Source organism: Panthera uncia, chromosome B1 (assembly GCF_023721935.1).
Source record: "Panthera uncia isolate 11264 chromosome B1, Puncia_PCG_1.0, whole genome shotgun sequence".
Lineage (NCBI taxonomy): Eukaryota > Metazoa > Chordata > Mammalia > Carnivora > Felidae > Panthera > Panthera uncia.
The window spans coordinates 148,147,204-148,172,974 of NC_064811.1; the positions used below are offsets into that span (position 1 = coordinate 148,147,204).

The window sequence follows — 25,771 nt, forward strand, 5'->3', positions numbered from 1 at the left end:
ACTCTGACTAAAAACAAAAACTATGGAGCACCTGGGTGGCTCAGTCAGTTGAGTGTACGACTCTTGATTTGGGTTCAGGTCATGATCCCATGGTTGTGGGACTGAACCCCATGTTGGGCTCTGCACTGAACATGAGCCTGCTTAAGATTCTTTTCTCTTTCCCTCTGCCCCGCCCCCTGCTCTCTCTCTCTCTCTCTAATAAAAAAATAAAAATAAATAAGAAGAAGAACAACAACAACAACAAAGCTATGAAGCTCTACCAGACTCTACCAAACAAATAGGAAACAAACACAACTGCCTCCTACTCCCCATTAAAAGGCTATACTCTGAAGTTGTTCATACCCACACTAGAAGTCCTCTTTTTCTCTCATATCAAAGACCCAGCCCTGTTATTTATACTTTCTTTCTATTTCTCAAATTTATAATTTTCTGTCCTTCCTACAGCCATCCTATTGATCTCAACCACAATAATCTGTTCTTCAGCCCCTCAACTCTATCCTCGACATAATCACAATAAGTGATTATTTTTAAATGCAAATCCATGTCTCCTTCCACTTAAAACTCTTCCTGTGCTTTCACTTAATTTAAAGTCTCAAATCTATTTTAGGTCAAGCCCTTCATGATTGGCCCCCACCTTACTTCTCTTACCACATGCATTCAATCTTTTTTGTTTTCATTCAACATTTATTGAACACCATTGATGTACCCAAGTTCAGTTCTTAGTGTGTAGTTACAGAGATGAGTAAGATAAATAAAATCTGTCTTTAATGGAACTTACATTCCATTTGGGGAAATCATACAATAAAAACACAGATATAATTTAAAAGAAGTGCAACAGAGAAACCACAATGGGGTAATGGGAAGAGAAGGACAGGGTGAAGAGAGTTATGCTAGATAGGGATGGTCAGTGAAGGCCTCTGAGGATTGATATTTACCATCTTATGCCACTTCCTTACTTGCTTATTATGCTCTAACTATACTTCCCTTCTTTTATATTTTGGAATCTGAAAGCAACTGACAAACCTCATCCTGCCTCAGCAGCTTTTCATCCCTCTTATTTTCATCTGGAACATTCCTTCTTTTGGGTTTCCTTCAGGTCTCAGCTTCGACAAAACATTCTTAGGGAAACCTTCTCCAGATGTCCAGACCGGGACAGGCTTTCTCACCTTCTACCTCCCCTCTCCTTATAGAAACCCTTTCCCAGTCCACTCTTTACAATTGTAATTCTATGCATTTATAGGCAAGTTCTACAGGATGACTGCTGGCTAGCACCACTTGAACATTATTTATTTAGTTAATTATTCTATTTCCCAATCTCTAAGTGCTTTCTATTTTTGAAAAACCTTGGCTAAGGGGATACCAAAATGAGTATGTTCTAGAGAATTTCAATGAGAAGTATCTATACTGATATTCTAACAAATTATGTCTAAGCAAACATCAAATTATTCATCTTATTATTGACCTAGCTCCACCAGACTGACATTATCTTTTTATGTATCTTTCTCCTTTTAGGCTAATATATCCCATGGGCTAAGACAAAAGCCATGTCTTATTCATCTTGGTATTTCTAGGGCCTAGACTGTGTTCATCATGCTCTGCATTTGCAGGTCATGTTGAATTGATTCCATGTCACACGGAAGGACTTCAAATCACCAGCCATTTATTATTAGAGAAAAATTATAACACTTAACATGCCAGGAGGTGTTCTTAGTAGTGTCCATAGAACTACTGAATCTTCTTAGTTGTTGTCTAAAATTAACACTTTTAATCCTCACCATTGAGGAAACTATTCCCATCTTAAAGATGAGACTTAGGCACAATAAAATAACTTGCTTAAGTAAAGTAACTTGTCTCATAGTTACTGTTATGGACTGAATATGTCCTTCCAAAATTTAGACATTGAAATCTCACTCCCAAGGTGACAGCGTTAGGAAGTGGGGCCTTTGGAAGATGATCAGGTTGTAAGGGCAGAGCCTTCATGAATGAGGTTAGTGCCCTTGGAGGAAGGGTCCCAGAGAGCTCCTTCATGCCTTTTACTAGCTAAAGGATCACCATCTATGAACCAGGAGGAAGACTCTTACCAGACACTGATTCTGCCAGTGTCTTGATCTTCAACTTCTCAGGCTCCAGAGCTGTGAGAATAAATGTCTGTGGTCTTTACGTCACCTATTCTATGGTCTTCTGTTATAAGAGCTTGAGTTGACTAAGACTGCTACCATGCTGCAAATCCAGATTTGAATACAACTCCTCTGGTTCCAAAGCCCACAAACTTAACTACTATTTTCTATCACCTAGTTTTTAGGCTGCTTCTTTTTAGGCTACCATTACATATCGACAACTGTGAACGCACTAAATAAGAATACTCTCTGTACTTCAGTATTCCAGCCTCTTTAACTTTTATCTGGTGGTTAAGACTGAAATCAGTACGTGAAATACATATTGTAAGGTCCTCTCTATATGCTGATTCTAAAATCTTACAAACAGCTTCCTAGCAAACAATGTAGAAAAAGAGACATGAGCATTGTATTTACCACATAAAACAAACCAGTTGCTCTGAAGAAGCAAAACCAGATCAGGAAAGCATTTTATCTTCTGAAATGCAATGAAAGTCCCCTCAACAACATTCTTACATTAGTTAAAATGAAGTGTTTTTATGAGCAGGGAAACCATTCCCTACTTGTCATGTGATAATCTAAGAAGAGATCAGTTTGATAAATTATCATTTGAATATGCAAAGCTAGGTTACTGCAAGGCCTTGTCTTTCTCATTCTAAAAAATGTTTTATAATGTAGAGAAAGGAATATAAGAATTATTATGTTCTATGGACTTCTTATGTCAGTTTTTTCCCAGAAAGATTATGCATTCATTCTACTTTTAATGTTATCATTAGAAAATAGAGACAGTCTGCTTTTTGTGTCCCAAATATATATATATATATATATATATATACACACATATACATTTATATACATATATACAAATACATATATATATACACAAATACATACACACACACATATATATACTGATAATGATAAAATCCAATTATATATATTAATATATATTAATAATATATATATATAATTGGACTTTATCATTATCAGTTATATATATATTATATATATATAATATATATATTAATATAATATATAAACTAGTATTTAATATATATATTATATTAATTATATATAATTATATATATTTAATATATATATTTATATATATATATTATATTATAATATATATATATATAATTGGACTTTATCATTATCAGTTACAGTCATCCTGGCTATAAAGACTAGAATCAAATGAATCAAATTTCCTTGACCTTGGGGAGCAATCACGTTTGGGGAGCTTGTCTAAGCCTGAATTTCTCTACATCTATCCTACCAATGATGCAAGGAAGTAGGTATAAGGATTCAAGCTAGGATAGGACACAGTAATCCCCAAATCTCCATAATCCTCATAATCCCCAAATCTCACTGGCATGAAACAAAGAACAATAAAAGACACTGCATGTCCACTTTGAATTACATGGTGACTCTTGTCACTGTCATTCTTACTAGGACCTCAGCTGATAGGGCAGTCACTATCTGGAACATTGGCAGCGGCGATAGTACAGGAAAACCTGGCACTGGTAGGTCTCATGTTTGCTGACAAATACTCCAGGCTAGAAGTGGCACAGCTCACTGTGTTTGAAACTCATCAGCCAGCACTCCTTCCGGTCAGCCCCTACAGTAGAACTAAGAGGTACAATCTTACCATGTGCCTGGAAGGAAGAGAAAGCCAGCACGAGTGGCAGACAGAGTAGGGGTGGGAAGGTTTCCACTAGTTTTATTTCTGAAACAAAAACAAGGATTCCGGATTCCTACAGGTACAGAACTGAGGACAGTGTGGATAGGATCTAATCACGGTTTTACGATGTCTCCATAGAGAACTACAACAGCTTTGTTGAAGAGCAAAACTCACTGCTTTATTTAAAAAAAGAAAAAAAAAAGCTATTAATTAATTAAAGTGCAGCAGAAACCTCCCTTGATCTCCAGCCAAAAATTTCCTCAAACCTTAGTGTTAGGTCAGAATTCAGTAAAATCACTTGTGACGGGTTATAGAAAATAGAGTCCAGGTAGCATTCCGAAACGCTAACGTAATCTAGGACAGATAGTAGGTGGCCTACCTAGTGGCAAGTAAAGACAGGCAGGCTGCAAGCCAAATTTAGGCACGGGAATAAGTTTGCCCCTGCTACACAGTGCCTCGAAAAAGAAAAGGAACGTGCTTCTAAGTATGGAAGGCACCTCCCAGTTAACCATGGTGCTCATCTCCACACTTAATAACTATACCAGAACACTCTGTGGTTAACTTATTTGTGCCTATGCCCTCTGAAGCCATTTGATTTTGCGTTCTCGGAATTCAGAGTAGATGCGTTGCATACATTTCAGACAACCCTTCATAAATATATTTACCTTGACCCTAGCTTTTGGTAAGATTATTAAGTAGCAGAAATTTTAGAACACATTCCTTTACAAGGTCATTGGGTGAGTTGTGTTACAAGTATGGCACCAAACGGTGTAGTCAAGAAGACGGCCAAGATACATGCCTTTACTTTACTCCGCATAGAGGTGGTTGAAAGGATTGTCTACTGGGACCGATAATGCCTTAGATTACAGCTCACAGATGACAGTGCATTAGTGAGTAAATATTTATTAGACTCTAAGCCAGACAACTTATTTATAGTAAATTATAGTTATTAAATTACAAATTATAACTAAGACTATTATTAGCCAATAGTTTCCAGAAATAGACTTTTAAAATGCATTTACAAGCAACACGACTTAAATTTAAGAACAAGAAATTGAGTAGACCAGAACCAGGAGTTGAGGCTCACAAAATCTCATACAAACCTACATGTTGGCACTCCAGGGAAGGGAAGGGAAGGGAAGGGAAGGGAAGGGAAGGGAAGGGAGATTTTCCAGCAAACATTTGGGAGTGAATATTTTGTCAATTCTCTTCTCAATCTAAGTTTGCTGTTTTTGAGAAAGAGACAGAGTGAAACATCACATTATATTGCTTTTGGTTAGTTAAAATAGCCCTTTCATTAGGGTGATTTTTCTCACTTTAATGGTAGTCAATCTTGGTAGATACTCCCAGTTCCTTAGAATTGTCAAGTAAACTGTGAAGAACAGTTCTGGCTGTGGAATGGACAAATGACTCAAGCATACAACGAAGTGCTTTTCTTCTGAGATACACTGAAAGATTTCCTGCCTGTGTCACAGCTTTTTTCTGGGAATTTTCAGATCACACTGACTATTCCTCAATCTTGGTTTTGTAAAATCCAGATTGTGGTATATTTGATCCTACATTTCTCCCTGGTGTAGAACCCGTATAAGAACTTTCCATTTTGTAACTTTTATAGGGAAAAACATTAGTCTCAAAATCATTTTGAGCTTCTTTTAAGACCTAAGATGAGAGAGAGACAAGAATAAGAACAAAGGAAAAGAATAAACACTGTTTTAGAAATAGGTGTTAAAGTAGTATAAATTGGATATGGAAAAATAAAAGAAACTATGTGAAAAACTGTCTTCTTGGAACACCAGGCAGTGAATCACACAGCACAAGATTTTGTGAACTTTGCCATTTATCACCCTGGGAAGCTACTCCCAAGGGCCCAGGCTAACTGCTGTTGCATTCATACTGATTATGACCCTCAGAAACCTTAGAAAATGAATGGTGCTTCAAGTACAGTATTTCTTTTCCAAATAAAGGTTTTTATTTTAAGAGATGCAATCATAATACAGCAGAACTGCATTATTTCCTAAGTAATGGACTTGGCCAATCCCTCCAGTCACCAGATAAGAAAGGTGCAATCACAAAGGCTAAGGGATTTGGAAAAGTCATCTACTTATCTCTGACTTCTCCCTCAGTTATGGGAGTTTTTCCATCATCCCTTCTACAGGGTAAGGCTGTTATGTTTAACATTTAAATAAAACTGTAAAATCTAGATACCAGTGGAAATATTTCTTAGGTGCATGCTGTTAGTTACTGGCATTTCTTTATATATTATCTGTTTTAACTGCTCAGTTAAGGATGAATTATACCTGTGACTTCTTTCTCCTCTGTATTTTTGTACAGGAGTCTCTTTATTTCCATAATATTATCTTTGTTTTAACCATATACCTTCCCAGTCCCCTTTTCTCTGAGTTCTAAGAGCCTTCATTTACAGTGTGGTTAGTTGCTTAACCACACTGATTTAGGGACCATGTTCTTTATTCAGCTGGTGAGAGGGAGTTTTACTCCATTTTAATCTGCCTGGAAGGTTTGTGGTACGAGTCTAGGATGTATGTGAATGTGGAAAAAGGAGTTATTAAAACATTATTTAGGTAAAATTGTCTCAAGGTGGCATATACTTGTTTTGCTTTTAAATTTAATCTGATGCCAAAGCCATTGTATTTTATCATTTTCTCAGTTTAAACTTTGTCATTTGATTTTGTGCTTTTTCATAATTGGACCATCAGATTTAAGAATATATGCAGTGACTCTGACTCTGTGTCACCTATCAGAAGACAGGCTTGACACTTGTTAATTTTCAGCTTAGGGAGATCTAGGAAGCCAAGTAAATGTAAATTTATGTTAACCAAGTAAATGTAGATCTAAGGTTAAATGTAAAACCAGTGATATTTATCAATTTCTATCCTTCTTATTATAGGAACTACCCTATGTTTAGGAATTATCTGTTTATAGATAATAGACAAAACACTAATAAAATTGGATGACGTACACATGCATTATATTCTGTGATTTTTAACAAAAAAGGTATGAAGAAATGACTCTTTCATTTTCTATGCCTTTTTATTTTTTCTTTTTTTCCCTAGGTGAATATAATATGAAATCAAACTCTTAGTATATTTGATACATTAAAAAAATAAATGTATTGCTTGCATCAGATACTCTATTATAAGTTAAATACAATTGCTAATGGGGCACCTGGGTGCCTCAGTCAGTTAAGCATCCAACTCGGTTTTGGCTCAGGTCATGATTCTCACAGTTCGAGAGTTTATTTGCTTTTTTTTAAGTTTATTAATTTATTTTGAGAGAGAGTGAGAAGCACAAGCAGGGGAGGGACAGAGAGAGAGAAAGGAAGAGAATCTCAAGCAGGCTTCCTGCTGTCAGCACAGAGCCTGGGCTATATCCTACAAGAGATCATGACATGAGCTGAAATCAAGAGTCAGTCACTTAATCGACTGAGTCACCTCGGTGACCCAGCAATTTACTCTCCTTTAAAACTTCATTTTTTTTTTTTAGAAGAATGAAAACTAATTAGATAAGAACACAATAGTGAGTATAAACCCTCCAGGTTTCTTTCCATCCTTCTCTTTTCAATGCAATCTCACATACAGATCTTTGTGTCCCCACACAACCATCGTATCCAAATAAAAATATAATAGTTCAATTGCTATTTTCTAACATTTGTAATGACTTCTATAAATTATGTTTTTAGGAAGAGTGAAAACTTAATATAAAAGCTATCTTTGTTATATCTTCTAAAATCAATATTTTTATTACACTGTAAAGTAGATACTTTCAATCTTTAATTTTTGTCAGTAACTTGGTGATTCTCAAGTGGAAAAATATGGTTATACACAAGAGTAATTCACTTGAATTTTTACATTCCTTTAGAAAGACATGATAAAATGACAAACTCTCTTCTTTTCCAAGTTTAGACTGAGTACTAAGTAAATGTTTAAAAGTTCTTGTCTTTAAATATCTGCATGATATTTACTCAGTAGACATATATCATGTGCTGACTTAGGTTCTGAGGATAGAACTATAAAAAATCTTTTGTTCTCTCAAAAATTTACTTCTGATGGTTTTCCCAAATTGGGGGGAAAAAAGCAAAAAGAAATTATTTAAGATAAACAGCTTTTAGTGCAGAATTTGAGATTTTCAAAGCCTACAGGCTTCTGAGCTTGTGTGAAATATTTAATTGACAGTCCACCTTTGAAATTTCTAGTGTTTCTTATTTTCTAACATTTAGTAGCTCTGCTCCAAATGAGATGTCCATAGTGGTGAGGGCAGAGTGGCATAGAATCTTCCAGGAACTCCTCACTCTTTCCTCTCCCCATCCCATTTTCTCCCCTTGTTTTCTTGAGTATTTCCTAATATGGCAGAGTCAGGTCTAGGAAAGGAGACAGACAGTTTTAACAAACCATTGTCCCTAAGGTAGATAAGATTATTTCTTGACAATCCTTTTTTTCTCCTTTCCTGTTCAAGGTTACCCTGTGGGTGGAGTCCACTCCCCACCCCCCTTGACTTGGGTTTGGCTATGAAACCTGGTATGACTTACAAAATGAGAACAGAAGTCACTCTGTGTCAGTTCTGAGCAAAAGCACTGCAAGTTCCTGCTTGCCTTCCTGCTTTCCTACACTCCTCCGTGAAAAGAACATGCTACCCACACTTACCCTCCCAAAATGGGGAGACACAGGGAACAGAACCTACTCCGCAGCCTAGATCCAAGTCCCCCCAAGTCAGCCAATCTCAGACAAACCCGGAAGAGAGCTGCTCACAGGCAGCTAACAAGGCTGTGAGCAAGAATAAATGTGGTAAACCATTGAGACTTGGGGATTGGTTGTTATACGGTATAACTGCAACTTTACTGAAATGGTTTTGGGTTCTAAGACTATATTGTGTTAAGAGCTAGGGTTTGGATGAAGTTGGAGTCTAGAGATTCTCTGGCCTCTGCCAAGCTTGTGTCTGGGTGTGTGTGGGGGGTGGGGGGGCACATGCACATACATCTGTTTGTTCAGCATGTTATCTTTAAATATTCTCTGTTGTTACAATAAGTTTGAAACTCATTTTTAAAAGACTAATCTAGGGTGTGCATGGTAATATTTGTGTACTTCTGCAGATGATATAAAACAGAAAACATGTAACAAAGCTGGACCTTTGCTGGTCCCAATGAAAGAGAATGAAAAGGGGATAGGAGTAGGATTTGAAGAAGAAATAACTGATCTTTGAAAGCAGGAAAGAAAGGGTAAGATGTATGTGATATTGCTATATAGCTGAGATCTTCCCAGAATTCCCTCATGCAGAATCTTGCTAGAACCCATAATTTCCAAATTAAAATTATATTTTGTCCCTTCTACCAATTTTCTCTATTCTGATCCATCTCTAAACATAATAAAAAATGTAATTCCCTCAGTGCCAAGATTTTAACTAGGTATTAGTATAAATCAAATATATACTCAAAAATAATTAAATGATTATTACCATCTTCTCTTTCACTTCTGATTAAACCTGAGTCTCCTGGGAAGATTGCTTTTCTAAATGTAAAAAAAAAAAAAAATCACAAAATGTTGAGATCTCAGAGTTTGGGAGTAAAGTTTTAAGGTGAGTCGGTCTTGCCTTTAATTCAGCTGTCTAATCTATTCTGTGTGTGTGTGTGTGTGTGAGAGAGAGAGAGAGAGAGAGAGAGAGAGAGACTGAGAGAGAGAGAGAGAGAGAGAGAGAGAGAGGAGGGTGGGGAGATGGCCCTGGGAAAAGAAAAGAAAAATAAGACTGAATATTCAGGTTTATTTCCAACTGGAGGAGGAGGGCCAACCACAAATACATCTTTTTCCCTTCTTTCTGGGCCTTCTTTCTTTCTTAGAAAAATCATCTCTATTCTGCTTCCCTATCCAGCTATAGGTTTACTCCCTGAAGTCTGAGGCCTGAGTGTCCCCTGTCATAATGTATTTCACTTCCAAATACATTTTTCTTTAAAACACTTACCTCTTTCTAAATACATCCGCTACTCTCCACCTCTATGGCTACCAGTCTAGCCAGACCATCACCTGCTCTAGACTACAATTGTTTGTTTGGAGTTTCTCTGCTTCCACTTGTACCCTTTCTATCTGATCTTCAAATAAAAGTCAGAATGATTACTGCTCTCATTAAAATCCCTCCAAAATCCACTAAAAATAAACCTGATCTTCATTAAGGTTTATAAGACCATCCATGACGTGGCTCCATGGTCATCACCATTTTTTTCCCTCGCTCATTCTTCTCCAAGCACACAGTGTTAAAGAGTGTCCCTAAAGTTATACAACTTTATAAAATTGCTGGCAATAGGCTGTATTGTCACCCTCTTCTTGTCACCTAATGTAGGCCCTGCAGAAACTCCATATAGTTCCACATTCCAAGAAATGAATCACAGGGGTCTTTTTGCTTTGGACTATTACATGCTTGATTTATTATGACACTGTAGAGGAAAATGCAACAGGAAATATCAGAGAGGAATCTTTTCAGCTCTGCAGTTCTCAAGGTGCTGGCTAAGGTATATCCTTTGAGACTTTCCAATTTTCTACCCTGACCCTTACTTGACTGATTTCCAAGCTCCTTCGTATCCTGTAGGAGATGCATTGGCACACAGCCTGGACAAAACACCAAGCAATTACTATAAATTAATGATTTATTGTTTCTTCCTCTTCTGTCTGATAATCTTCTATTGGTTTCCTGAATTTAATTTTGTTTTCCTACTTCCTAGATTTTGCCAGTAGGAGAATGGTGGATATTTCAGTGGCAAGATTTTTAGACATCTTGAAGGTTCTTTTGTGAGGTTGAGAATATAGCAGGCCTTAAGGTGTAGGATTTAGTCATCTGTTCCCAAAGGCAAGTGTGGGCCCTCACCTCTTGTCTTTCTAGCACCCCAAAATCACAGGATAAAAATTTCATTTTTCAAGAGATTTTCTCCTCTTTTGAATGATCTCTTTGAATAGGTTAATTCTTGTTGTTTATCCTGGATCATCAGTGCTTCCCTTCCTGAATTCTAATATACATAACTGAATATGTTCTGGGGCACCTAGGTGAGTCAGTTAGTTAATCATCTGATTCTTGATTTGGGCTCAGGTCATGATCTCACTGTCCATGAATTTGAGCAACACATCAGACTTGGGACTCTCCTTCTCTCTTTTCCTCACATGTGCTCTCTCTCACTCTCTCTCTTTCTCTCTCTCTCTGTCTCTCAAAATAAATTAATAAACTTAAAAAAATAATAACAATATGTTCAACCTCCCATTCCTTAACTATCACAAAGCCTAAAATGATATGGTCACTTTCTCTTAAGATATTACTTTGGTAATCAATTATTTTTTTGTGGGTTGGAATTAAATCTGTTATCACATTTCCATTGTGGTCATTGTCTCTATGATTTAAGAGATGTAAAGGCTTTGTATACATTATGTATATAATTGAACTCATAATTGAAAATTTATTCCTTCCCTGAGATCATAGTGAAATTAATGATTTTTTTAAAAAATATTTCTTATATCTTAAGAAAAAGTATAAAGACATCCCAAGATTTTCTTTCTTTTTAAAAAAACTTGTGTCTCTATTCTTTGTTTAAAAAAAAAAAATTGTTTCTTTCTTTATTTCTGTTTCTTCCACTCAGACCTTCGTGCTCTCCCAATTCTGCCTTTATGTCTGTATTCAAATGTCTTTATACTGTGTCTCATAGAAGCTGTTGCTTTCTGAAATGGAGCATTTTGTTCTCTTCTTTCTAGTTGACAACTTACAGAATGAATGTGCTTTCATTTTTGTTTAGCTCATGAAGAAAATCAATGAGTAAACTGGGAATTTCCTTTACAAATTGACTATAGGACTTCAACTATTTTAATCAGATCCCTTGAGACATTTATACCTATATAAATAATCATTGAGACTTATTAACTTAATCTTATAAACAGACTTATAATTTTCACTTGAACAATATTTTTATAAAGCACTAGTTGATATGGGTCATTTTGAAAATTCAATTAAGTGTCAATAAAAGTAGACTTTATTTTGAAAGACAACCATTAAATTTTATCTAGGCAGTGTGAGCATTGTTAAATGTCAAGTTCTTCCTATATGAAGTAACATTTTAGTGATAAAATGTCCTGCCATCAGCTTTTATTTATTTAGGCATTTTAATCTAATAAATTGAATCATACAATGTGATTCAGTAAGAGTTAAGGAAGCCGTGATCGTAGATTTATAATTTGCTTGGCATCGCAGATAGATAGCATCAAATGCACAAGAAAAGCTACTATATTCTATTACATCTCTATGATCGTAATGAAAATAATAGTGAAGCTTGTTGGAAGCTAGACAGGATTACTTAATTTAGATACTAGAAATTTTTCTTAGAAGTCATTTAGGAGAGGAAAATAATTTTCTTTCTTTTTTTTTTTTTCAATCTTTAAAACTCCACTTTATTTTTTATTTATTTATTTATTTATTTTTTTTATTTTTTAATATATGAAATTTACTGTCAAATTGGTTTCCATACAACACCCAGTGCTCATCCCAAAAGGTGCCCTCCTCAATACCCATCACCCACCCTGCCCTCCCTCCCACCCCCCATCAACCCTCAGTTTGAGGAAAATAATTTTCTATTGCTATTTTGCTAAATGGATTAAAAAAGCTTCCTATGTTTTATTTCAGCATATGTTGTAAAAGGAAATATTGGGTTCTTTTATAAACTTCATAGAGAGAACAGTTTATTTTAATTCTGGCAGCTCAGCATGGACTAAAATCATATTAGATAAGCTTTCCTTTTTATTGACCTATGGCAACTTAAAAGCCAGAGGAAAAAAAAAAACCCCACAAAAATAATAAATGCTACATATAGCACTATGGGTGCCCTCATACAATACTTGTAGGAGTAACTGCCGTGAATTTTTCTTGACATACATTTGGCAATACATATCAATACGTACAGCTATTAGTACAGTGAATCCAGTTCTAAGAATTTATACTAAGGAAAAGTGCAAAGTATATGTAAAGCTATACACACACACACACACACACATATATACATATACATATACATACACATACATACCACACACACATACATATTCATGAATATAATGTTCATCATATTAAAGTTCATTATTGTGTCAGTCCTAATAGTAAGTATATTACTATAGCAGCACATCCATGCAATGGAGTATTGGGCCACCATGTAAAGTTACTGTGTAGATTTAACTTACACACATGTTTTATAGATCTCTAAATGTTTAAAAATCTATAGATAAAAAAATTCCACAATGTATAAGAGTGTTACTGATATTTAAATAACTGGGGATTATAACACAACTGCAAAGGAAGATATCATTGGTTTACAGAAAGCTTCCCCATCTATTTCTGTGATTTACAAGTTTTTTTCCTTGGTTTTATATTACCTTAAAAATTAGTAATCAATACTACATCCTGTTGAAAAAGAAATGACGAAAGCTGGCAATTGTATCTGTTAATTTTCTAATGTAAAAATATTTTCTACCTACAAATATTTGTGCAAATGTATGTGTATGTCCATTTAGCACACTTACCTTTGGTAAGGATGCTCGAGATCCTGAACTTTGTGTGGTCATAGTCAGAACAGTAGTTATTCCCAAGGCTACCCTGGCTGGAGCAGCATCCATATTGATCCAGAATGAAACCCAGGATAGAATCACGATCAGGAGACTGGGAATGTACATCTGGATCAGATAGTATCCCATTTGTCGTTCAAGATGGAATCGCACTTCTATACATGTAAATTTGCCTAGTTGGTTGTAAAATAAATGCAGCAATTGGTAAAAATAGGTCTTTGTATGGTATCAAATGTCACATTTTTTTTTATATTTTGTCCTAAAATTTTCCATGACAGTGAGAAGAGATCCTAAATCATATATGCAAATTGGTTTCTGAAAAAATAGTTTTCTTCTAGTTCTGTAAGCATCTGGAAGCAACATGAGAGTATACTTACCAGGAAATAGTCTGTAATCTTATTACTTCACATTTGATTAGCACTTCCTACTTTGAAAGTACTCAAACATCTATTATTTCACTTGATTCTAGCAATTGTTTCTGAGATAAGACAGGAGAAGTGTGTGTCTATTACATAAAGGCCTTCTTTACTCATTGATGGTGTCTGTTTAGTACTTACTTAGAGCCAGGTGCTATTTGGTCCAGAGGCCTTTACATTTACTTTAAAGTAAGTGCTAAAGGAAAAATTCAGTTGAAGATAAATACTTCCTTAAATGTAATTTATATAAATTATGCATTAATAATTTGGAAACTATTAATGCAAAGAAGAGCAAAACATGTTATTTTCCATCAATAAATTTGAGCATAATTTAAAAACACACTAAAATAACCTGAGATATATTTACTCTATATATTTACGACATGTGTCTCTATTATGGTAAGTAACTAATAGAGGAATTAATTATGTCTTAGTTAACCATTTTGTTGTTATCTCTGCTTACCCTCGGACTATAGTTCTTAGTGCTATTACCATGTTATCTTTCCCTAAAATAACTGTTTATCTGAATAACCAAATTCTTGGTTTTATTAAGGTCAGTGAGTTAACATGCTGATCTTTTTTTAAGTGACATTCTCTGATCCAGTTGTGAAAGAGAATCACAGAGCACATCCAAGAAAATTAGTAGTGTATTCTTAGATAAGTTTCAGGGCAAAATTTCTAGAAATGTGGCTTGAGCCACGTGCTACTGTGATGCACAGGACACTCGCTAGATGAAAGGATGGATGAGATTTCAGAGCTTAAAATCCCTAACAAAGTTTCAGAAACTCTGGGGAAGTTAGATTCCACTCTTTAGTGTTTAGTGATCAGAAACATACATGCAAGCTATCTATGATCTTTTCATCAATTTATCAACTACATACAGAATGCCTAGAAATTCTTGAAATATTTAAAAATAAATTTATATTTTTAAGATTATATTAAAACATATGGGCTCTGTGCTGACAGCTCAGAGCCTGGAGTCTACTTCGGATTCTGTGTCTCCCTCTCTCTCTATCTCTCCCCCACTTGCGCTCTGTCTCTTGCAGAAATAAACATAAAAAAAAATTAAAATTATATTAAAATATAAAAAGTTAAATAATGAAATAGGGTAAGAATAACAGACATTTTCTTGTTATCACTATTAATAATCCAAGTAATCTCATGATATAATTAATAATAAATTAATTGATAATAGATAAAAATATACACATGTGTACCACATGTGTATGTGTGGTTCTAGAGAGAAAAATGAACAAGTTATACAAATTCTGATATAAGCACTGGAGCTTCTTTAAGTACATTTATATTTTGACTGTCATTTTATTTTATTATTAGTTATTTAATTATTTTACTTTTAAGGCTTAAATTTTATTTCTTGTAAGTGATTCAAAATTTATTTTGATTGATTCATTTTTTAGTTACAAAGTAAAAAAAAAATGCATTCTAGTCTCAACTTTTCTTCAAAAAAAAAACCTAGAGAAAATGTAAAGAATTATTGCAATTCAATGATAAAAAGGCAAATAATCCAATATAAAAATGGGCACAAGGTTGACTATTTTATGGCAGTTGAACTTTTTATTTGGGTTGTCTGTAATTTGCAATTAAAATATCCTGGCTGAGATGGATCAAGCAAAAAAAAGTTATTAAAAGCAGGTATTAAAGAGAGGATATTGCTACTTGGAGAAATTAAAAGGATTATAAAAATTACTAGGAATAACTGTATACCAACAAGCGATGAAATGTACAAATATATAGAATGACACATATTACTGAAACTGATTCAAGAAGAAATAGAAATCTGAATAGGCCTATAAAAAGTAGAGGTTGAATTAGTCATTTTAAAACTTCACACAAGGGAAAACTAAAGACCAGAAAGCTTCACTGGTGAATTGTTAAACATTTAAAGACAAATGAATAACAATCCTACATAAACTCTTCCAGGAAATAGACAGAAGGGAATACTTCCTAATTCATTCAATGAGGTGAGTATTACCCTGATAGAAAAACCAGATAAAGACATCCCAGGAAAAAAATGTATACAGCCGATATCTCTTATGAATATAAATGCAAGAAAACCAGAAAAATACTAGCAAACTGAATCTAGCAACATATGAAAAGAGCTATACACCGTAACCAACTACAATTATGGAATGAAAGCAAGTTGGCTTAGCCTTAAAGTCAATGTAATACACTATATTAATAGAACAAAAACCAAAACTAAATGATCATCTCAACAGAAGTAAAACTTTGTGAAAAATCCAACAGTCTTTCGTAACAAACACAACAAACTAGAAACAGAAAGGAATTTCCTCAACCTGATAGAAGGCTTCTATGAAAAACTTACAGCTAATACCATACTTAATGGTGAAAAGCTGAGTGCTTTCCTACTAAATTCTGGAACAAGGCAAGAATGTCTTCTCTTGCCACATCTATTAAGCATTGTAGTGAGAGGTTCTGGCCACGATAATTAGGCCAACAATTAAGAAAAAGGCATTCAGATTGAAAAGGCAGTACTAAAAGTATCTCTACAAGCAGGAAATATTACCTTGCATGTGGGAAATCCTAGAGAATTCACTAAAAATCTAGTTGAACTGCTGAGTTCAGCAAGGTTATAAGATATACTATCACTATACAAAAATCAGTTGTGTTTCTCAACACTAGCAATAAACAATAAAAAATCAAATTAAAAAAAACAATTCCATTTATAATAGAACCACATAAAATAAAATACTAATAAGTAAATTTAATGAAAGAAGTGCAAGGCTTCCACACTAAAGAAATACAAAACATAGCTGAACAAAATTGAAGAAAATTGGAACAAATGGAAAGTCATTCTGTCATTAATTAAAACACTAAATATGGCTAAATCAAAATACTTCCCAAATTGCTCTACAAATTCATTTCAATCTCTCTCAAAATATCAACTGCCTTTATGCAGAAATTTACAAGCTGATTCTGAAATTAGTATGGAAATGCAAGGGACCTAGAATAACCAACCAATACAGCCTTCAGGGGAAAAAAGAACAAATTTGGAGGACTCACATTTCCCCATTTCAAGGCTTGCTACAAATCTACAATAACTACAAAACATGGTCATCTCATATAGATATGCAGTTCACTGGAATAGAGCTGAAGTCCAGAAATGATCATTTATGGTCAACTGATTTTCAACAAAGGACTAAAGCTATTCTATAGTGAAATATCAGTCTTTTCAATAGATGTACAGGGAGAACTTTGTGTTCACATGCAAAAGAATGAACATCTACCCCATCTCATACTATTCAAAATGGATCATAGACCTATATGCAAATTCTAAAACTACAAAATTCTTAGAAGAAGGCATGGGGTAAATCTTTATAGCCTTGGGTTAAGCAATAATTTTTTTAAATACAATACCAAAATCACAAGAAATAAAAGAAAAAAAGTGATAAATTTGGCTTCCTCAAAATTAAAAGTTTTGGGGCTTCAAATGACACAATTAAGAAAGTGAAAAGACAATCTACCAACTGGGAAAAAGCATATGTAAGTCAATACTAAAAAAGGGAAATAACTGAATCAGAAAATAGGTAAGAAAATTGAATAAACATCTTTTTCCAAAGAAGATATGCAAATATCAATAAGCACATGAAAAGGGGAGCCAGGATGGTTCAGTCTATTAAGTGCTTAAGTGTCAGATTTCAGCTCAGGTCACAATCTCAGGTTCATGAGTTCAAGTTCCACCACATAGGGTTCTGGGATGACAGCACAGAGCCTGCTTTGGATCCTCTCCCTATCTCTCTGCCCCTCGCTTGCTCTCTCTCTCTGTCTCTGTCTCTCTCTTTCTCTCTCTCAAAAATAAATAAACATTAAAAAAAGCACATGCAAAGATTTTCATCATTACTCATTAAAGAAATGTAAATCAAAACCACAATGAGATATTGTTTCACCCACTAAAATGGCTATAATAAAAGAGATGAACAATAACAAGGGTTGGTTAGGATGTGGAGAAACTGGAACCTTCACTGATTGATGGAAGGGTTGTAAAATGGTGTGAATACTTTGAAAAACAGACTGGCAGTTCTTTAAAATGTTAAACATAGATTTACCACATGATCCAACTTTCCACTCCAAATTATATACCCAAGAGATATGACATAGATTCACCCCAAAATATGTATATGAGTGTTCATAAGTGGCTCATAAGTTGGAAACACTCCCAATGTCTATCAACTGGTGAATGAATAAAAAAAAAAAAAACAAATGAGGTATATCCATATAATAGAGTACTATTCGGGAATAAAAAGGAATGAAGTATGGAAATATGCTACCATGGGATGAATCTCAAAAACTTTCTTCAAAGTGAAAAAAGACCATCACAAAGACCACATATGATTCCATTTATATAAAACATCCAGAAAATATAAAGCTATAGAGACAGAAAGTTGACTACTGATTACCTAGGGCTGCTGGATGGGAAGGAGTGCTAATGGTTATGAGGTTTATTTTTTTTAGGTGATAAAATGTTCTGAGATATGGTGATGGTCGCACACCTCGGTAAATATACTAAAAATCACTGAGCTGTGTTCCTTAAACAAATGAATTTTATAGTACCTCAATTATATCTCAATAGAGTTGTTGCATTGTTTTAAATGTTTATTTATTTATTTTGAAAGAGAGAGAAAGAGTGCGAAAATGCAAGTGAGAGAGGGGCAAAGAGAGGGAGAGAGAGTGATTCACAAGCGGGCTCCACACTGTCAGTGCAGAGGCCACAGGGTTCTGTCTCACCAACAGCGATATCATGACCTGATCTGAAATCAAGAGTCAGATGCTTAACCAACTGAGAGCCACCCAGGAGCCCCTCAATAGAGTTGTTAAAAAAAAAAAAAAATTCCTTTGTTACAAGATGAACAAGGTCTGAGGATCTAGATAACATGGCAACTAGAGTTGATAACACTACTGTATAATTGAAATTTGCTAGGAGAGTAGAACGTAAATATTTTCACATACACAAAAGGTAAGTATGTGAAGGGATGGGTGTATTAACTAACTTGATAGGGGAATCTTTTAACAGTGTATACATATATTAAATCAGCATGTTGCACGCTGATTAACCTATTATTTTATGTCAATTACACCTCAACACAACTGGAGGGGGAAAAAAAGCCTGCTTGCCGATACAGAGCTAAAGGGAAAGTTTCCTGTTTAGAGTAAATCTGCCCCTCCCAGGAAAAGATTGTAATACTCTCACATGTACAGACAAATTCTCCATGTTCAAATCCACTTTTTATTTACTATTTTACTCAACAAATACTTGTTGAGTATCTTCATACTTCAGCAGACTGAGGAAACAAAGAAATAAACTATATATAATCCTTGGCTTTAAAAACTTTTGGTAATAAAGGAAACAATACGTAAGTAAGCATAGAAATTAAAGATAAAATTTTAGGCAGTGAAAGCAGTAAGTGGAAGGGGGCATTTGGGCATTTAGCATGTGTTTGTTATGGAGTCATTTGAGCAGTCCGGAACTATGTGAGAGTATTGAGTTTGGGACAATTTGGGGAAACAGTATGTTTGTGTGTGTAGAAGAATGTACGTAGAGAAGTATGTATGTAAGTATAGAAGAGCATGTACAGAAGGAAGAGCAAATACAAAGGACCCAAAGCAGGAATCGGTGGGTGTACGTAAGAAAGCAAGCCACTGTGGCCAACTCATAGAGTAAGGGGAGACGTAGAAGAGAGTCTTGGGGAGACCCCAAGTTTGTGGCATTTTGTTACAGCAGCCCTAGGAAACCAGTCCACCAGCTTATACCAACTCTAGTCGCTTCTTAGCATCTCTCTAAAATTTGCTTGTCACTGTGACTGACCCTGGAGAGTTGAGCCAGGACCCTGGTATTGACCTGCTTGCCCTTTATCTTTGGGTTGAGATCTTAACCTTGAACTCCCCATTAAATTAAATATCAGCCTCATCCCTGGGCTAAGAAAACAGCAGTGACTTTTTCACCAGGTACTATGAATTGATTAAAGAGATAAAAGAGATTGAAGACCTTGTAGAGTGAAAGGTCAGGTCACAGTACTGGCAATCGATGAGCCAAAGAGGAATCATAGTTACTGTAAGGAAATAATAGGAGCAGCAGCTGATGCCAGTGGGAGGCTGTGGACTAACCGCACTGAAGTGATGACTCACTTGTGGGTGGTTTAACAGAATTTGTAGGAATAGTTTAGGCAGCAAGAATAAATATTATGGGAATAGTCCGTACTGATTGAGAGAAGAGAACAGATCTCATGAATGTGCAAATATATCAATCCTTGGTGTTAAAAACAAAATCTTGGGGCGCCTGGGTGGCTCAGTTGCTTGAGTATCCGACTTCCGCTCAGGTTATGATCTCCCGGTTCGTGAGTTCCAGCCCCGTGTGGGACTCTGTGCTGACAGCTCAGAGCCTGGAGCCTGCTTCAGATTCTGTGTGTGTGTCTCTCTCTGCCTCTCCCTTGCTCACATGCTCTCTCTCTCTCTCTCTCTCTCTCTCTCTCTCAAAAATAAATTTAAAGTTAAAAACATATATCTATCCTCAAAGGCAAAAGGCTGCTGTGTCAGTGTGAGTAGTAGGTACTTAGGTAGCAGTAACTTGAAATGCATAAAACTGTAGCCAAAAGAGAGGTTTAGGCAAATGAAGCTTTAAAAAAAAAAAAAAAGCAATTTCTTTCATTTTGTCATCAAACATAACGTATATTGTCCAAGAAGAGCTAGAAAGTACATTTTATTGTTCACATAGAAATTAAAGGAACTTTTTTTTTTTGAAATATTGTTTAGACAGAACTGTGGGCTTTTTGCAAAAGAAAAAAATAGATATAATTGAGCATTTCTTTGATCCTATACGAATCAGTTATATAACAACATGCACTGAGTTGAAGTATTCGTAAATTTCACATACATTTGTTTTCTGCTGTCACTATGAAAAATACTGAGCTATAAATAGTTAAAATAATTAATCTACCACTATAATTAAGAAATATTGAACATCATAAAACCAGAAGTCACAGGCATTATAAAGAATGTTCAAACCCTACCTGTGTTGTAATGTTTAGTGCAGTATCGTAAATCTTTCTCTTCTTTCAGCAGAAACTGGGGCAAAGTGAGTCCTTCGGCCACTTGTACAGGCGCCTCATCTTGCCATTCAAAAATGAGGTCATTCATTGTGTACCCAACTAGGTAAAACATAATAAACATATTAATAGCATAAAAGCGCATTCAAAGAAATAAAATTAAAAAAAACAAAAAACTTGTACATTTCACATAGGGTGGGAAGACCAGTGTCATCTTAACTGGATAGACTGACAGTTTCATCTCACCAAAGTCTGTTGAAATCTATTCTCATAGAATACTCACCAAATAATATGAGAAAACATAGCAGGTTAATAAAAACCATGACATAGCATATAGAAACTTCAAAGGACATGCATATCCATTGTTTCCTTGGAATGGGCCACAACAGAATTATTACAACAGTTCATTTTGGTTCCACTCCATTAAATATCTCCTCACCTCTCAAAGTACTCAGGACTCGTTCAACAAAAACTGAAATTGTTACTGATTAGGAAAAGGCCTAAACTGTAATATCTATGGGGGAAAATATCAAGGCTTATATCTTTCTTTTTCTCTCTCTCTCTTTCTTCTTTCTTTCTTTCTTTCTTTCTTCCTCTTTCTTTCTTTCTTTCTTTCTTTCTTTCTTTCTTTCTTTCTTTTCTTTCTTTCTGTTTATTTATCTTCAGAAAGAGCGAGCAAGAGAGAAATACAGAGGAAAACACGAGATGGGAAGAGAGAGAGAGAATCCCAAGCAGGCTCTGAATATTGTCAGTGCAGAGCCCGACATGGGGCTCAAATTCATGAACCATGAGATCATGACCTGGGCCAAGATCAAGAGTTGGATGCTTAGGCGACTGAGCCACCCAGGCACCACAAGCCTTCTAGCTTTCTTGATTTAATCATTAACTATTTTAGTTGATGGCATTTGCTTCTACATTCCAAATCCCAAAATGAACAAAATGGTATTTTAAATAGAAATGCCAGCTATTCAGAGAAACTCAGAGTACAAAGAAAATCCATGTGAGACAGTTTGTGGAGGAGGAAACTCTTGCACATACTATTGGTGAATTCGGGACAGAATTAACCAATATATTTTGTAATAAGTCAGCATCTTTTAGTAAATGAAAAATTCATATTTATATAGGAGTGGCACCTAAGAAAAGAAGGATTTCATCTTCCCCCTGTTCTGAATGAGAAGCTGCTGAAACATACACTTAAAGACAAAAAGTGAATGGAGCTTTTGGAGGAAGACTGCTACCATGGAGGTAGAGAGAGGACATAGGATCTGGCTTCTGAGCTAAGTCAAGTGGGCGATAAAGGAAGCAGGAGCTCTAAATCCATGAAGCATCAAGCAAGGGAAATTGTCCCAAACAAGCTATCCTGGAAATGAGCTGGTGTTGTAGGGAAGAGGCTGTTGAGTGATTAGGAACAACTGGTATGGAGCAGATTTGGCTGGACAGAGCAATGTGTACAGAAGGGAACTGATCATCCTCCCTTCTCCCACAATACCTGGAAAAGAACCTTCCGGAAAGAGCAGAATCTGGAGTCAGAGGTTCAACTGCACGCACCTAACCCTTGGGCATATCTAGTAGAATATACTAGATGGCGGGGATGGTAGTAGTGAGAGCATCAGTGATTAGAGATAGGATCTCTCTGGACTTTGCGGGAGTCTGCTGTCGAAGTTTTAACACAGTGTCATCAGTGTGATGGCTCCTTATGGAGCGAGAACTATTTGCTAGCTGTTGGAAAGTCACCTAGAGTGAAGGCGCATGTCCGAATTCTGGTTTCAGAGCAGATATGGGAACCTACAGGGCTACGCTTGATTTGCTTTAACTGTAATACGTTTCACTGAACCTCGCAATTAATGATTTGGTTACTAGTGATTAAAAGGCTCTTCCTTATATTCATAAGCCCTCTGATATATCCATTATAAATACCATTTTACCCAGAGAGAAAATACATGCAATTTCTTAAAGATCAAAGGTAGTAAAACAGGGGTGGCTGGGTGGCTCAGTCGGTTAAGCGTCTGACTCCTGAATTCCCCTCTGGTCATGCATGATCTCAAGGCTTGTGAGATCGAGCCCCATTTGGGGCTCTGTGCTGATAGCACGGAGCCTGCTTGGGATTCTCTCTCTCCCTATCTCTCTGCCCATCCTTCCTTGCACGCTTTCTCTCTCACAGTAAGTTTTAAAAAAAAGACATTAAAAAAAAGATATTAATACAGGCACCACTGCTTATCTGCTTCCAGGTAAGACATGTGCCATATTCTCCCATACCTGCAATGACTAAGACAAAATATGTGAGATTTCATCCCAATTTAGACAGACCAATGGAGAAACTTCATTTTGTTTTTACATTCTAAGTTTTCCTTGGGGTCTTCTGTGAAAAGAAACGAGCTCTCTGAGATTTCCTCAAAGCAAGCTGTAGTCTCTAATGCCATTTATAGGCAGTATTTTTAGCTTCCTTATGTTAGACAATTGCCCACACAAAGTGACTTAGGTATGGGAAACTCATAATCAAAATATGCTAGCTCCTTATGGTCCCTAAAATATCTGCTTGAAACCAGAAAGATAATAGTCGGATGGCATGGATGGGGGTAATTCTTTGGTTCTGAGAAATTTACTGGGATGTCCAAGGAAGATAACTAAATGGTAATTTTGTCTCAATAAACCTTCAAATGTGACTTTAAAAAAATCAATACTCTTTTCCACAGTTGAAAGTGTTGTAACATTCTTATGCTCTTGTTCCGAAGATCTTGATATAAGCTTGAGAATGTTAAGAATAGGATTGACTAATGAGATCAAGGTGGTGAGGTGAATTGCCTTGTATCATAATGAACTTCACAACAAGAAATACTCTATTCAGGGAACAGAGACATTAACCCTAATTTCAGCCAACAATCCCATATGGTAGCTGCAGTGAAACACGTGCACAAATGGTTCAATGCAACCAAACGTTCAAGTATTTACCGAGCACCAGCTGTGTGTTAGACGTCCTCCTAGGCTGCAGGGATGGTGAGGTGTTATCACAGGGTAGAACGTAAATGGCAGGGGAGAGGTACAGAGTGCTGAGTGCATTCAGAAGGGGGATCTATGATAGCCACTTAGGCCTCGTTTGAGTTGGACCTTGAAAAAAAGATGTGCTTCATACAAAGAATGTGGGAAAAAATAAGGCCCTCAGGCACAGAGAATGGTATAATTAGTTGAGGGAAACTGCAAACTCCCAGGGTTTGTAATAGTAATACAAATAGCTTCGTTTGTTCTAGAGCCAGTTTGCACGAAGACGATATGGAATGAAAAGATAAATTAACGTAAGATTGTGTGCATTTTAACTTCCAGGTTGAGAGCTTTGATTTTTTAACATTCCCTGTGGGCAATGATGAACAATTGGAATCTTTTGAGCAGAGGAGCGATATGACAAAAACTAGCCTGTGGGAACATTAGCAAGATCCATTCGTGAGTTTCTCAAGGTCCCAACTACTTTCATAATTACGAGAAGACATTCACCTTTTTCCTTGTGTTGACATTTGCTGGATCGGATCCTGAAGAAACAATGGAGGGTAAAACTTCTGGTGCTTTAGCATAATTAAAGACAATGGCAACAAACTACCTGCGTGGTTATTGTGTCCTTAATGCCACATCTTGTAGTGTAGTACTAACAATGCTAATTCTAAAGAGTGTCTAGCATCCTTGATGAAGCAGTAACAATGATCATTTTATGACGTTTTGACTCTTATGTAAAAGTCCTTTTAATATCCTGTGTGTTGGGGCGCCTGGGTGGCTCAGTCGGTTAAGCATTTGATTTTGGCTCAGGTCATGATCTCATGGTCCGTGAGTTCGAGCCCCACGTCGGGCTCTGTGCTGACAGCTCAGAGCCCGGAGCCTGTTTCGGATTCTGTGTCTCCCTCTCTCTGACCCTCCCCTGTTCATGCTCTGTCTCTCTCTGTCTCAAAAATAAATAAACGTTAAAAAAAAAAAGTTTAATATCCTGTGTGTTAAAAAATGTTAAGTATTTAGAAAGTACTTCAGCTGCATACTGTTTTATGATGGTTCTTCTAAGGAAGAGTACTGGGGTGACTGATCGGCCAGTTACACCAGTTGTGTTTGTGTGTGTGTGTGAAACATCATTTCTACCTGAAAAAAAAAAAAAGGCTGGTAAACTATAGTTATTATTTATGGCAAACCATTTTCTCAAAAACAAAGGAAGTGAGTCTATCATATTGAGGGAAATAACTGAGAGTATTTGTCATCAATGATAGATGTTGAACTTTCAAGTCAAAATTGGACTTTTGGAAAAATTGTTTACGCGACGTTTACAGTTCGAGACTTAAAGTTCAAGAGAGAGATAGAGAGTGGTGGGCAAGGGGCAGAGAGAAGTGGGGGAGGAGAGAATCCAAGCAGGCTCCACACTGTCAGCATGGAGCCTGACTCAGGGCTCGACTCACAAACCGTGAAATCATGACCGAGTGGAAATCAAAAGTCAAACGCTTAAACTACTGAGCCACCCAGGCATCTTTGTTGTTTTAAAGAGCTGAGTAGTGTTTCATTGCATGCATATACTATTTTTTTTTTATCCATTCATCTGTCAATGGATATTTACATTATTTCCACTTCTTGGCTATTGTGAATAGTACTGCAATAAACATAGTGGTGTTAATTTTTTTTTTTGAGATCCTGATTTTAATTCTTTTGGAAAAACACCTAGAAGTAGAATTACTGGATCGTATGGTTCTTATTTTCAATTTTTGCTACAACACGGATGAACCTTGAGGATATTATGCTAAGTGCAATAAGCTAGTCACAGAATAACAAATACTGCATGATTTCACTTATATGAGGTATATAAAATAGTCAAATCAATGGAATAAAAGAGTGAAATAGGGACTGAGGGTGAAGGGAAAATGACAATTAC

The 25,771-nt window shown here is 35.9% G+C and overlaps 1 protein-coding gene across 2 annotated transcripts in view; it reads right to left on the minus strand.

The window, feature by feature from the left end:
* GLRA3 (glycine receptor alpha 3) overlaps window positions 1-25,771 on the minus strand; it is a 192,403-nt gene that overhangs the window by 21,932 nt on the left and 144,700 nt on the right. For both annotated transcript variants that reach the window (XM_049631350.1, XM_049631351.1), the window contains exons 6-7: window positions 20,845-20,982; window positions 13,344-13,558 (exon numbers count right to left, since the gene is read on the minus strand). In XM_049631350.1, the coding sequence (XP_049487307.1) occupies window positions 13,344-13,558; window positions 20,845-20,982 (353 nt within the window). The remainder of the gene's footprint in view (window positions 1-13,343; window positions 13,559-20,844; window positions 20,983-25,771) is intronic.